Below are 13,661 nucleotides of genomic sequence, written 5' to 3' on the forward strand. Positions count from 1 at the left end.
ACAAGAGGCAGCTTTTATCCTTTACCATTCAAACTCCAACCCCGAAGCAGGGCCTCCCTTTCACAGCTCAGCGCAATGTGTATCAGACCCGAGTGAGGAAATCGATAGACGACAGAACTGCAATTCTTTCATTAGCTCATCACAGTGAACAACGTTTCCTCACAGTTTTTAGTGCTCCTTTGAAGTATAATGTACATTAGGAAAAGCGCGCCTATCCTAAGGGTTCAGTTGGAAAAATCTGTATACATTCAACCTGCCCATTTAACCAGCACCAAATCCAGGTACAGAAAAGTTACCCTCTTCTTCTCTCTTCCAGGCACTTCCCACTCTCACCAAAGAGAACCATTATCCTGACTTCTAACAGTATAAATTAGTTTTACCCATTTCCAAAAATGTTCCTAAATCTCAAAATTTCGGGGCATGATGGCACGAACACCAATGCAAATTTACATCTCCTAAATTTCAGGTCCCGGGCAAGGCCAAAGACACGTTAGCAGAGTTAGCAGTAGTTCTCCCAGGTCATGATCTGGACAGACCCAGGCATCACACCACAGGTCTGCTAGTAATTCCACGGCTCAGTAGTAACTGACAATTGAACATGGTGCCCAATTCATTCTATGCCTCAAGTCCCAGCCCAGGCAGGTGCTGACAGCTGTATGAAATCGGACTATCCCATGCCACCCGGAGCACTGGGGAAGGGGCCATACTCAGAGACTATGCGTTTTTGGCAGGGGACTGTGTTCCTCATGCAGGTTCCACTCAGAGGGTCCACACTTTCCACAATGACAAAGGGGGCCTCCTCCAGGGTTACAATGCTCAGATGGTCATCCTCCTGTTCTTCTGTCTCAGGACACATTCGGGGCCACACGTAGTACTTCATCTGCAGGGACTTGTCTTTCCACTTCCCCACCTGCACAGGGGTAAACAAAAGACTCAGAAACCACTGGCAGAGACCTAAGCAACCTCTCCTTAGCATCACCCAGGAGGCTGTTAAACAAATAGAAACAGACACAGGCATTGTATGTAACAGAGAGGAAATTCTTTTTAACCTATATGCCCCAAACGAGACTACCATGTCCATACCTAAGAAAGGTAATATATTCATTTGCTCACTCACTTACCAAACATTAGAAGAGGATCTACTATGTGCTGGGCATCCTTCTCAATAAACCCTGTGGCTCAAAGAAGCATGATTCTGCCCTTTGTCAAGCTCACATTGAATGAAGGAGTCAGAAATGTAAACAAATGTTTACAGTGATAGATGGTAAGTGCTCAAACTGAAGCCTGTATCAAGGGCTGGGAAGATGCCAGAGTTTCCTGACTTGTGCGGCTGGCACTTTTTTCTACTTAACTGTAACAAGGAGCATGATAGTGAGAGCAGCAAATAGCTCCAGAAAGGTCAACAGAATGACTGGAGCAAATGAGCCAGAAGGATGTGTTTTGGCTTGTAACAGAGGTCCAGTGGGAAGCCATGTGGAGAACTGGGTAGATCTGAACTGGAATAAAATGATAAGTCAGGATTAAAGAACACAGCTCCGCTGGGGAAGGAAGTGTGGTTGGGCTGGTGGCGAACGCCATGGGTCAGTGCAGATATGCACCTGCTGGGTTGGGTGGGGGCACCAGGATCAATCATACAGGTCTTCCTGTGTGCACAGGCTGTGTACCCCCACTTCAGGGCGCACCATTCAAACATACTCCGGCGTGAGAGGTGGGTGCCCCCTGGAATCATTCACAGGGTGGCCCTGCTACCAATCATCAGGAGAAATGTGTGGGTTCCATTATCTTTTAGAAGAGCCATTCATTCCTGTTTTTATAATAGAATCTGCATGACTTTGTTGGTGGGTGCCTGTTCTCACTCTGCCCTTGAGTTTCCTGAAGAGGGAACACCTTTTCATCTTCTATAACCAGACATCCTCAATTACCACAGGAATTATGGACTGTAAGCTCCTGCATTTTCCCAATCTATAATTTCCTCCATGCAGCAATGCAAATTAGTAGCATAAGTGAGGCACCAGGACTACAAAACTACTTAATCATTAACTACGTAAATCAACAAGGAGCAACAAATGGGCAGTGCTTCATGAATTTTCAAGCAAACGGGCTTAGATTTCCATATTCCTACAAAACCAAAATTCCTTTGTTCCTGCTTTTGTCTGCCTAGGTGTCTACCTAGTACCTCCCTAGGGGTGGTTTGTATCTCCCTCCAACCTGTGTAGCAGGGGCTGCTTACGTTCATGCCCGTATTAGGCCTGCACAGCCACTGCCTCGGTTTTACTGCATCACTACAACAACGGACAGCGGTTTGGTGTCCTGGGCCAACCTGTTGGGCATTAGCCTTGGCGCTAGTTTTCTTCCAAGTGCGTAAACCATATTTCGCTTTTGCATTCAGAGTTATGCACTGGACCTAGAGTTGGCTTTCCTTTATGTATGTAGTCTTCTCCGTAGTGAAGGTCCCATTTTGGTGCAAGTCTGTTTTTCTTCATATTGCTAAGAGTACTTATTTCTAAAGCAGAAATATCCAAATAGCTTCTCAGCCACGTGGGGATATGGATGTCTTCAGCTAGTGGTTACAGGGGCGGCGGGACTCGGGGGCAGGGAGAACCCATCGTGGAAGCCCATGATGTCGGGTCACCTCCAAGTCCAAGTAGCCCTATGTATCGCAGTGGCCAAACTGGGATCATTTTCTGTGTTCAACGATGGGGAAAAGTTGGGAAGCTCTAATGTACCTATTTTTATTTATTTTGTCACTCTTACCATCTTCCCCCAATAGTCCCTGTCGAGTTTTTTCTTTTGAATCCACATTTATTCTCTTCTATCTTTACTACTTATTAGCCTAGTCCCATGGTGCAGCAGCCCATTCTGGGATTACTGCAGGCCACTGCAAACTTCACGCAGGGAACCCCCTAGAGTGCACTGTGGACACTGCTCCCAGATGATTCTTCCTAAAACATCACTATTCAAGAATTGGAATATCCATCCCTATCCAAGATTTTCAACAGCCTCTCACTGCCCTTGGGATGTGTCCAAACTTCTCACCTAGATGGTCAAGGTGTGTGTGCTGAGCCTAATGTATCTTGACAGAGTTCACTATTTTGAAACATGAATCCTTTGTTCATATTGGAAAAGGAAGTTATTGATATTGACAGCCAAAACAGATTAATCAGGTAGAGGTTTTAACAAGTAAGCTGTGTGTTGTTGACTAAGAGACTTATTCTATTTGTAAAACAAAAATGTTGCAGGCGTAGCATTCTGGCAAAGTTTCAGGACATCCCTGTGGACGGCATGCGATATAATATAGATTATTGTATACTTTGATAGATTTAAAAGGCGTTTAAAATCTATACCCAAAAAGAAAAAGAAAACATTGTTTAATGAATCAAGGTCATCACGGAAAGAGGTCTTTAGTGACACGTCAGGAGATTCTGTACTTGCAAGTGGCCTGAACAATGTTTCATAAAACCAAACAGAAGTAATGCTTACAAAACTGCAGACAACACAAAGCTAAATGGGATAGAAGATATACTGCATTGCAGAATCAAGGTTGGAAGTGATATGAATTAATTGGAATGGACTAAACCAAATGGGATGAGATTTAATAGTATTTATACATAAAGTCTAGCGTTTAGATTTTTTAAAAAGCAACTGCACAGTATTTAAAAGGCCATATTTCAATTAACAGCAGTCTATAAAAGCTATTGCACTAACAAATGGGGTATTTACGGCTTTACAGAATCCAGCACACGTGGTGAGGAAAGGGCACAGACGATCCCACTCGGCACTGTGTTCATCATACCACAGCTGGAAAATTAGATTCTGTTTCTATAATTCTATGACCAAATGATCATATTTACTAGATCATTCTCACCTATCCAATAATAACCTGCACATGGAGTCCCCTCTAGCACACCTTTTCCCAACTTCCTGAAAAAGCTAGCCGGGTCATTCCTTGCTTCACATTAGTTAAATTCAACCAGAAGCAATTGCATGCCAATTTTGTGCCAGGGACGGGGCTATGTGTTACAGATAACAGCACCAGGTGGCGTTTAGCAAGGCCTTAGTATATGGTAGGCAGTGAACATTCCAGTAATCTCATTGATCATCACAGCAAGCTTGTGAGAAACTGAGCCGTCTGGCTCCTGAGTTTGGGCTGTTTCCTCTGCACTGCACTGCTTCTCTGTCAATGAAAGGATAAAACATGACTCCTGTCCTCTGATGACAGTCTAGTGGGGGAAAGACACACTCTATTGACAGTAATATCAAATTTTTTAGGCTTTGGTAATTACACTAATAAAAGGTATAAATAAAGTACTCTGGGATTCAGAATAGAAGTAATTCCTTCTGAAAGGGTTGGGGTGATGGGAAAAAAGCTTGATGAAGACACGTCTCTTTGAGCGGGGTACTGAAATGTGACAGAGCATTTGGTGAAGAGTACTTGATCCACTGAGGCAATAGCAAGAACAAAGGGTCAAGTCGTACAGTTGCTCAAAAGAAACATCAAGGATAGTCCTTCACAGCTGAAAGGGTTGATGGGGCGGGGTGGGGGGGGGGCGGGAATGGTCTAGCTCAGTTCTCCTCCTGTTTAGAGACCTGTTCATTCCAGCCGGACAGTCTCTATTCTGCAGACAGCCAACTGGATAACACTCGTCTCTCCCTAACTCCTTGTTCAATGGCCTCACACTGGTAGCTTGAAATTGGCTTCAAATGGCATCCACGAAGTTGGCAAACACAGTAATTCAAGGCTTCCTCTGCCCACCCCCACCCCCGGTTGTTAAATATTTACCAGCTCACAAATGGCCAGAGTAACCAAATCATTCATTATGTCATGCTATTTACTGCCTTGGGGACTAACTTTTCAGGTGTCTTGTCTCCTACACTAAATTCTGAATGTAACCCTAAGTATTTTTGTGACCATGGACAAATGTTTAAAACTCTGAGTCTCAGTTCCCATATCGGCAGAATAAGGGAATGATTTCTAAGGTGCCTTGCATAAAATCTCATGATCCCAGGATCTTTTTAGGATGAAGTTCTCTACCATACTTCCATCTGATCAGAAGCCAGTGAAAAAGTATTCTACATGGTTATTTTCTGAAGCGAGGGAAGGATGTAATTTATTTATACAAAAAGAATAGCTTGTCTTAAAGTCCTGACTGTTTTGTATTGTTTCTTTAAGGATGACTGCAGTGAAGAAGAAAAGTTAACAAATTCCTTGAGGGCTGAAAGAGAAATAATTTTAGGAAAAAAATATCCCTCTGCTATAAATACCAGATTCAAAATGCTGTGCAGTGCCCATGTTAAAGAACACGTTTAGTAACCTCGAATTAGCTACCTCTAGGCAAAAGAGAGCAGGGCAGTTAGAAACAAGTGAACTAAAATTAAGTAAAATAGGAATTGTTTGTGTAGAAAAATAAGGTATGTTTCAATAATTGTTTTAAGGGGGAGGAAGTATGCTGGCGATGTAGATAGGAGAGCTTGTCAAGAGTGAGAAAGAATTGGGGTGCCTGGGTGGCTCAGTCGGGGATATGTCTGACTTCGGCTCAGGTCATGATCTCGCAGTTCACGAGTTCAAGCCCTGCGTCGGGCTCTGTGCTGACAGCTCAGAGCCTGGAGCCTGCTTCGAATTCTCTGTGTGTGTGTGTGTGTGTGTGTGTGTGTGTGTGTGTCTGCCCCTACCCCACTTGTGCTCTGTCTCTCTCTCTCTCAAAAATAAATAAAAACATTTAAAAAATTTATAAAAAAAAGAGTGAGAAAGAATAGCAGATAGAAGCCTGAGACACCAAAAGGGAAGATTCTGAATGCTTTCCTAGAATATCTGAACTGGCGTGAGTTTGTAATACCGGAAATGCAGAGAGTAGTAGGAAATGAGGTCAACAGGAGGTACTTCAGGGAAGATACAGTGAGAAACACTGAATGAAGAATTTACAGCTGAGATTAAAGCATGATCAGAAAAAGAAAAATGAAAAACCTTGAGGAAATAATGAAGAAAACATCTATAAAGTGCTCTGAATTCCTCAGAGATAAGCACTAAACAAACATCATTACCGTGAGCACGTTTAACAACATCTGTCTATAAAAAATGCCATTCTCCGCCATGCTAACATTTAAAAAGAGCTCTTGAGGACTGAAGTCATCTTTTTCAAGAGAAAAAAAAAGTCTCTGATTAGTTTTCTCAGAAAAAATGGAGTCATTTTTAGGGGTTCTGGTTTGGCACTCTTGGCACAAGCTGAACACCTGTTCAGCTGGGAATCTCTCCTCAAAAGGACGTTTACCTCACAAACCTACAGAATATTATTCCTTAAGCCCTTGCTCATGAAAATTCTAGGTAACCAATCTATGCTGATTTTAGACTTCAAAGTCTTCCTTCTGCTAACAGATTTCTTCCATGACCACTAGTGAAACTGGCACTAATTTGCACCCTGACAAGGCCACGCATGAAAAAAAGACCACGGGGACCATGCTCCCACTGAAGCCCCTGCCTTCATCCCTCTGGTGAATGTGTCATCACGGAGAAGGGAGAGGGGCCTGGGCAGGGCACGGCGGCCGTGAGAGCTGCTGCAGTCCTTGCCCACACAGCAAAGGACATCCGTCTCCCTGGGCTGCCTCTCTCAGCTGCACAGAAAGTCATTTCTTAAGATCCTGGAACAAAAGCACTTATTAGAGCCTCTTTAGGTGTCAAAGGTTACTTTTCGAAAATGGAAGTGTTTTTGTTTCTTGTTGGAGATGGCATCTGGCTCGAACACGAAACGCTGCTAATTTTACGCCTTCTACTGCCTTTAAAAATGCAAAATGTAAAACTATGTGATCTCCCCGAGCAAGCAAAAGGAACGGGCACAGCGTCTGCAAGGCAGCCGGAACATGCCTCCTATTCTGTCCCCAAGCGGTGGTCCATCAGGCACTGGCCCCTGGCCGTGTGCTGGTGTTGATGCTGCCCCCCGGGCAGGCCCGAGACTCCTAACAGAGCAAAACTCTGAGGTTGGGGAGGCACTCCCAGCTCTCCTCCCCCAAAGCCACCCATCTTGGCTCTGAGGACTGTTAAAGGTTGAGTGTCTGAGAGTACTTCATTTTGTCCAATCTTAATGTTTCCGTACCTGCCCCTCCTACCCTTACCCCCACCATTTGTAACCCAGTGGATATTCTGGTGTATGGCCACTCATTCTCTATATTCATACAAAGTACATATACCTATGTATGAAAAACGGGATAAGTGAGGGTAGACATGTGTGTGTTTGCCAAAATTGTATCACGATATACACAGGTCTCTGCAGCTTGCTTTTTTCGCTTAAGTATATATACATTGTGGACTGACTTCCAATTCAGTAGATAGTAGATCTAACTCCTTTTGTTTATTTAAAATGTATTAATTTGAAAGAGGGGGAGAGAGAAAGACAGCACCTGTGTGTGCCTGAGTGGGGAAGGGGCAGAGAGAGGGGCAGAGAGAATCCCAAGCATGGTCCTTGTGGCCAGCCTAGAGCCCTACATGGGGCCTGATCCTATGAACTGTGAGATCATGACGTGAGCTGAAACCAAGAGTCCGATGCTCAACTGACTGAGCCACCCAGGAACCCCAAATCTAACTCCTTTTAACAGCTGCATAGTAGTCCGTAATAATGGTCATGGCTCAGTTTATTTAGTCATACCCCTATCAATACATATTCAGGATATTTCCCAAAAAATTTTAACCAAGACATATGATACAGATCTTGATATTTCCAAAGCATTAATTCCCAGGGATGAAAAAAAAAACAATAAGAGGATATTTATGTTTTTAAGTATTCTGGGTGTTGCCAGAATACTGTACCAAAGGTATGTAGTGACTAAACTTCTTGTCAGCAACACACTCGAGGGCTCCTTGCTCACGTTGTCACCAGCGCTAGGTTTTTATCACTATTAACGTCTGCCACTCTAAGGGGTGAAAAACGGTATCTAATTGCTTGCATTTCCATCTCCCTGGTTCGCAGTGAGCGAGAGCACCGTGGCACATCTGTGAGCATTTAGATTTTCCTCTTTTACCCTCTAGTCTTATCCTTCACCCATTTTCCGTTGAGCTGTTTGTCTCTCTTATCTATTTGTAGGGAGCTCCTGGTGTAGCAGGATAGTAATCCTTTACCTGTCAGATAGGCTTGAAGTGTTGTTCTCCCTCTAAGATCTGTCTTCTGTTTTTGCTATATTTTTTTATGCACAGAATTTTACCGTTACCTTTCTTTCTTTTGTAGTATAATGTGTGTGTGCGTGCGTGTTTAGAGAGAGAATGTTTGGTTTTACCTAAGGAAAAAATATCTACTCTCAAAGTGTTACTTGTTCATCCTTTTTTTTTTTTGATTAAAAAAAGATGTTTATTTATTTTTGAGAGAGACAGAGAGTGCACATGGGGGAGGGGCAGAGAGAGAGGGACAGGGGATCCAAAGTAGGCGTTGCTCCGATAGCAGAGAGCCTGATGCGGGGCTTGAACTCATGAACCGTGAGATCATGACCTGCACAGAAGTCAGATGCTTCACCCACTGAGCCACCCAGGTGCCCCACTTGTTCCTCCTTTTGCACGGAGCTTGTCCTATACTGTGTGTGCAGACACAGTCCTCCCTCTGTCGGTCTTTCCATGTCTCTCCAATGCTTTGCATCCTTCTCAGGCCTCATCGTTTCCACAATGCTGTCTCCGGTCACCCTTGCTCAGAGAAAAAGCTCCATTTGATCGTCTGCAATAATTTTGTGGGTCAACCACTCCCTTCTGCTGTTACGTTAGAACGCTAAGCTATAGTCTGACATACAAATCCCTGTCTGTGAATGTGTCTTGAAGCATCCTAGGGCAGAGACTATATTATTTTACTTCTTTTTGTCCCTTAGACTGGCTTGAACAAGTGTGCTCTTAGCAAATCACTGAGTGATGGCACTAGAGGAAAAAAATACATCGATACCCTCTGAAGGCTCCGCTAGGTATAATTCCAGCGTTCTTCCACAAAAAGGCCTTAGGAGGTAAAGGCTGCCGCACTTACTGCTTCTCTTCAGCCATCCTGATTACAGAGTTGCCCTGGACGGACTCAGTTCCGGGTGGACTGCTGTAAGGGTAATGGCGAAATCTGCTGCACTGAGCATCTAACGAGCTTGACACCCCTTCTCCTAATCATTTGCATACTCAGTGATGTCTAGGTTTAGAAACCCAGCATTTGAAACGTGCATTACAAAGTAATTTCCATATCCAAATTGGATCCATGGCTGCCTTGGCCTGTTACTACTTCGGCACTTAGTAAGCTGAGGACCGGCAGCCCGGGACACACGGGCCAAAGGGAGGGCCGTCCAGCCATTCTTGCCTGGCACCTGTGTGGGTCTCCCAGGGAGACTGAGACATCAGTTGTCATCCCAGCCTCAGCTGCTTTCCCTGAAGAGGGCCGGGGGCTCCCTGGGGACTGTGCATACCCACTGCTGCTGCCAGCCATCCCCCCCCCCCCCCCCCCGCCCTGCCGTGAGTGATCCTGGTTCTCCGCATCTCCTGCTCTGCAGAGTGAAGGGATGGGAAAGTGGCGAGCTAGAGCAGGAGCTGGGGCCGGAAATGGAAGCTGCAGATTCAGAGAAACAGTTATGGTCATTTCAGATAACTCCACCAACAGATGTGATGAGAAGACTGGCCTAGCAACAGAGAGAGAGAGAGAGAGAGAGAGAGAGAGAGAGAGAGAGAGACAGAGAGAATGAAGCCAGTGATAGATACAGATACATGAATGAAGCTGGTGATAATATTAGAGTAATTGTAGCTGTTATGGGCTGGACACATGGAGGCACCGCATCCTTTTGTCACTAATTCCCCCAATGGTGGATGTTGTACCTGTAGCGGACAAACAGCAGCCTCACTGAGGGTCCAGGGTTTTATCCCCGATCGCTTTGACTCTACAAGTCCATGTTTCTTTCACTCTGCCCTGTTGCCAAGAGAATATTCCTGACCTCTTCTTCATTGCTCGCTTTACTGAGATCTGAGAGAGAGGAGTGTGCTTCAGCCCTGCAGCGCCCCCACCCTCACCTCTGCTTCCCAGCAGCGATGGTTGTATGTAAAGGCTTTGTGGCAAGTGGCAGCTGAGGTCTGTGGTGTGGGCCTGACAGGCAGGACGCTGGCAGGTGCCAGGAGGAGGCGTGGTGCTGACAAGCTGTGTGACCTTTGGTGAGTTATTGCATCTCTCTGTGCCTGGCACATCTTAGCTCTATGCGAGTATCTGCTATTTTCCCTCCTCCTTCTCCTCCCTCCTCATTATGACTATTACTCCTACGAGTGAAACATGGGTACAACTCTTCAATGTGCCTAACTTCCTCCCAGAAACAGGTTTTTTTTTTTTTTTTTTTTTTTTTGCTTGCAAGTGGCAAGGGAGAAATACTGAACAAACTCCAACTTCTCAAACTTTAACTCAATTCGATAAAAAAAAAAGTGTCAGGGTAAACTCCACGCAATTCTTTTGGCTTTATGCACTACTTTCATGTGAAGAAAAGCAGAAATCATAAGGATTAAAGATGCTATGATTCTTCCAGATTGACCAAGGGCCTTGAACCCAAAGAGTCCCATTGAGCCAGGTGCTCCCTCTTTATAAACCCTGACCTGGGATGAGATGAATATTTTAGAAAGGGCATTAATTCTTTCAGGTCAGAACATTTTGTTCATAGTTTGCCACACAGACTCAAACAGACTTAAAGGTTCAGCGTGTTGTCCTGAAGTAACAGAAAGGTTTGAGATCTCCTAAGCGTAAGTCCCCATCCTTGAACACCAACCTCAGAGCCCCATTCTGGAACTCAGGAGGGCTCAGTCACCAATAGCTGAGCTCTACCATCTCCTCTGAATTCCCTTTTGCCAAAAAAGGCCCGTCCTCTGAAGCACCAACACTGAGCCCCGAACCACCCTCTAGGACATGTGGGAGCCAATTAGGGATATGCATTAAACAGCACCAACACTAGTCCCACCTCCCTGAGTCAACTTCCTCCTACATCACAGGGCTCTAGATAGGTGTGCAACACCCCCAAGGCTTTGGCTTGCTCCAGAACACGGCTCAGCAGGGATGCTGGCTGGTAGATGTGGGTGGACTCCAAGGGTGCTGCTTTAATCTGCTTTCGGGGTCTGGGCCACAGGCTTCAGTCATGAACACTGCTTCTCATCAGCTTAGCTTCTCATTACTTTCCACCTTTATCCTCCACTGACAAGCTGTGAGGGTAGAGCAGACATGCATGTCGTCTGACCACACTGGATTTGAGCACTGGCTTCACAAGTATTTGTTTACATATGTGTGGATGCATGGATGCATGAATGTATATATGTATTCATTCATCATTCATTCATTCATTTCACTACTTCATTTCATTTGATCATATTAGTTAAGCGCCATAGGCTTTGAAGTCAGAAAGGCCTAATTTGAGTCCTGGCTTTGCTTGTGTGTGACTTGGGACAAGTTGCCTAACCCCCCTTTTTCTAATATTTATTTTTGACAGAGCGAGAGCGAGAGTGAGAGTGCATGCAAGCAGGGAGGGGCAGAGAGAGAAGGAGACAGGGGATCTGAAGCAGGCTCCACACCGACAGCAGAGAGCCCAATGTGGGTCTCGAACTCACGAACCATCGTGATCGATGAGATCACGACCTGAGCTGAAGTCAGATGCTCAACTGACTGAGCCACCCGGTGCCCAAGTTACTTAACCTTTTAAACTCTGCGCTGTGGATGCCTGCTGTTACGTCTACCAACCTGCCATCTTCCGCCTGACTCTTCTAGCTCACTCTCTCCCCCGACCCCTTTTCTTAGTTCAGTCTCCCCTTCTTTTGTGAAACATTCCTTCCTCAACTCCAACTGCATGGTCTTGTGGAAGCTGCCTTGTTGCACCTCCCAGTCTATCCTCTGACCAGAGAGGCGGAGCAGCTGACTGGCTGGATAAAATCCTTGGGGTTTTTAACCTCCGGACCCAAAAGAGTACCAAGTCAGTCTCATAATCTATGATATATAAAATTCAGAAGAGGTAGGCAGCCATGTTTTGTACCCTATGAAGAAAACTGGCCTATGGAGAGAGAAGAATGAAGCCAGTGGCCCGAGAAAAGTAGATACACGTGAGAGAGGGCAAGATACATGACCGCATCAGAGTCCCGGCTTGCAGCTACTCTGGATGCCTAGCCACAGTTCTGGTGAGAAAATCTGGTGTATCCTTTATGATAAATTTGCCTTTTGCTTTTAAGCTAGTTCAAACTGGGTGTCTATCCTTTATAATCAAAGCCAAGTTCTCATCACACACTGTTTATCTCACCTAAGCAAGGCAGTAGATAGTAACTATATCCTTCTGGGGTTTCGGTAAAAATTCAATAAAGTAATGTACATCCCTGCTTTGTGGAATGCCTGGAACATGGAGAGCCCTGAGAAAAGGACAGTAGTGGTGGTATTATTCATCAACTTTTTGCGAACACCTCAAGAGCCAAGTAGTAGGTTGGCTCACCAGTGACAGGTCCCACCACCATCCTTTTATTTTATTTATTTATTTATTTATTTTTTATTGTTCAGTTATTTTTGAGAGACAGAGCATGAGCAGGGAAGGGGCAGAGAGAAAGAGGGAGACACAGAATCTGAAGCAGGTTCCAGGCTCTGAGCTGTCAGCACAGAGCCTGACGCGGGGCTCGAACCCATGAACCATGAGATCATGACCTGAGCTGAAGTCAGACGCTTAACCGACTGAGCCACCCAGGCTCTCCGGGCCCACCACTATTCTTAAGCAAGTGCTTCCCTGCCTGGGGCCACGGGAGGGAGAAACAGGAGGCCCGCGCTCAAGCTCAGAGTTTTGAATTTAGGTAGGGCCAACCAGCTAGAGTTCCTCGTGTCAAGTCTGACAGTGGCTTATGACCGAATCTCCTCCATGGCCCCCGATCCTCAGGGGGGTTCCTTGGACAGTCACGGGGTCTACAGTTTCAGTCAATCACACTCAACAGGTCATTTGGTGTCTCTTCCCAACTGGCTTACCTGCCAAACCCTGCTGCCAGGTCCAGTCATTTTCCAGGCCTCCCATCCCCCTTTTTACTCTCCATGCGCCCCTTCCACAAATCCTTCTCCAGGAGGAACAGCTCGTAAGCACAGGGGTTCCGTAAGATCCCTACAGAGGTCTTCCCCAGGACAAGCAAGTGGTAGAATGGGATTTAAACCCAGGCAGTCTGACATCCGAACCTTTGCTTTTCACCACTACTCTGTATTGCCTCAAGTATTAGAGAAGATGCATAAGAATGATATCAAGCACATAGTCATAACAATGCTCAACAAATGGCCCTCACTGACTCAGGATAGCCCATCAGTCCTGTTCTCCTCAGGCAGCCCCGCATGCCTGTGGCCTGCCATAGCATTAGAGGCTCTCGGAGTCTAGGGCAGCTGGAGGATGAAATGCACTGAGTGGAAGCAGTGCCACCATCTAGAAGGCACTGAGATCTCATGGGAGACCAGTGGGAGCCAGAGATGATTATAGGCTCTTCAAACACTGCTTACTGGGCTGATCCCAGCATGTTCTGTCCTCTGCCTCCCAATACGTTTCATCACATCCTCCATCATGATCCTCCTTTGAATTACAAATGTGTTCAAGATGTTCAAAGAAAAGGTTATTTGCAAATACACAGGCATCTACAATAGATCTTAGACACACTGGGCTAGCTCCCCTCTGGAGTGTATATCTCAGGACGCTAAGAA

General features: G+C 45.5%; 1 protein-coding gene across 1 annotated transcript in view; it reads right to left on the bottom strand.

Moving 5' to 3' along the window:
* Nucleotides 1-13,661, bottom strand: part of GRIN2B (glutamate ionotropic receptor NMDA type subunit 2B) — a 411,355-nt gene that overhangs the window by 50,384 nt on the left and 347,310 nt on the right. Inside the window, exon 7 of the mRNA XM_042991798.1 lies at nucleotides 708-910. Coding sequence (XP_042847732.1) covers nucleotides 708-910 — 203 coding nt within the window. The remainder of the gene's footprint in view (nucleotides 1-707; nucleotides 911-13,661) is intronic.

This window comes from Panthera tigris, chromosome B4 (assembly GCF_018350195.1).
Source record: "Panthera tigris isolate Pti1 chromosome B4, P.tigris_Pti1_mat1.1, whole genome shotgun sequence".
Taxonomy (NCBI): Eukaryota; Metazoa; Chordata; class Mammalia; order Carnivora; family Felidae; genus Panthera; species Panthera tigris.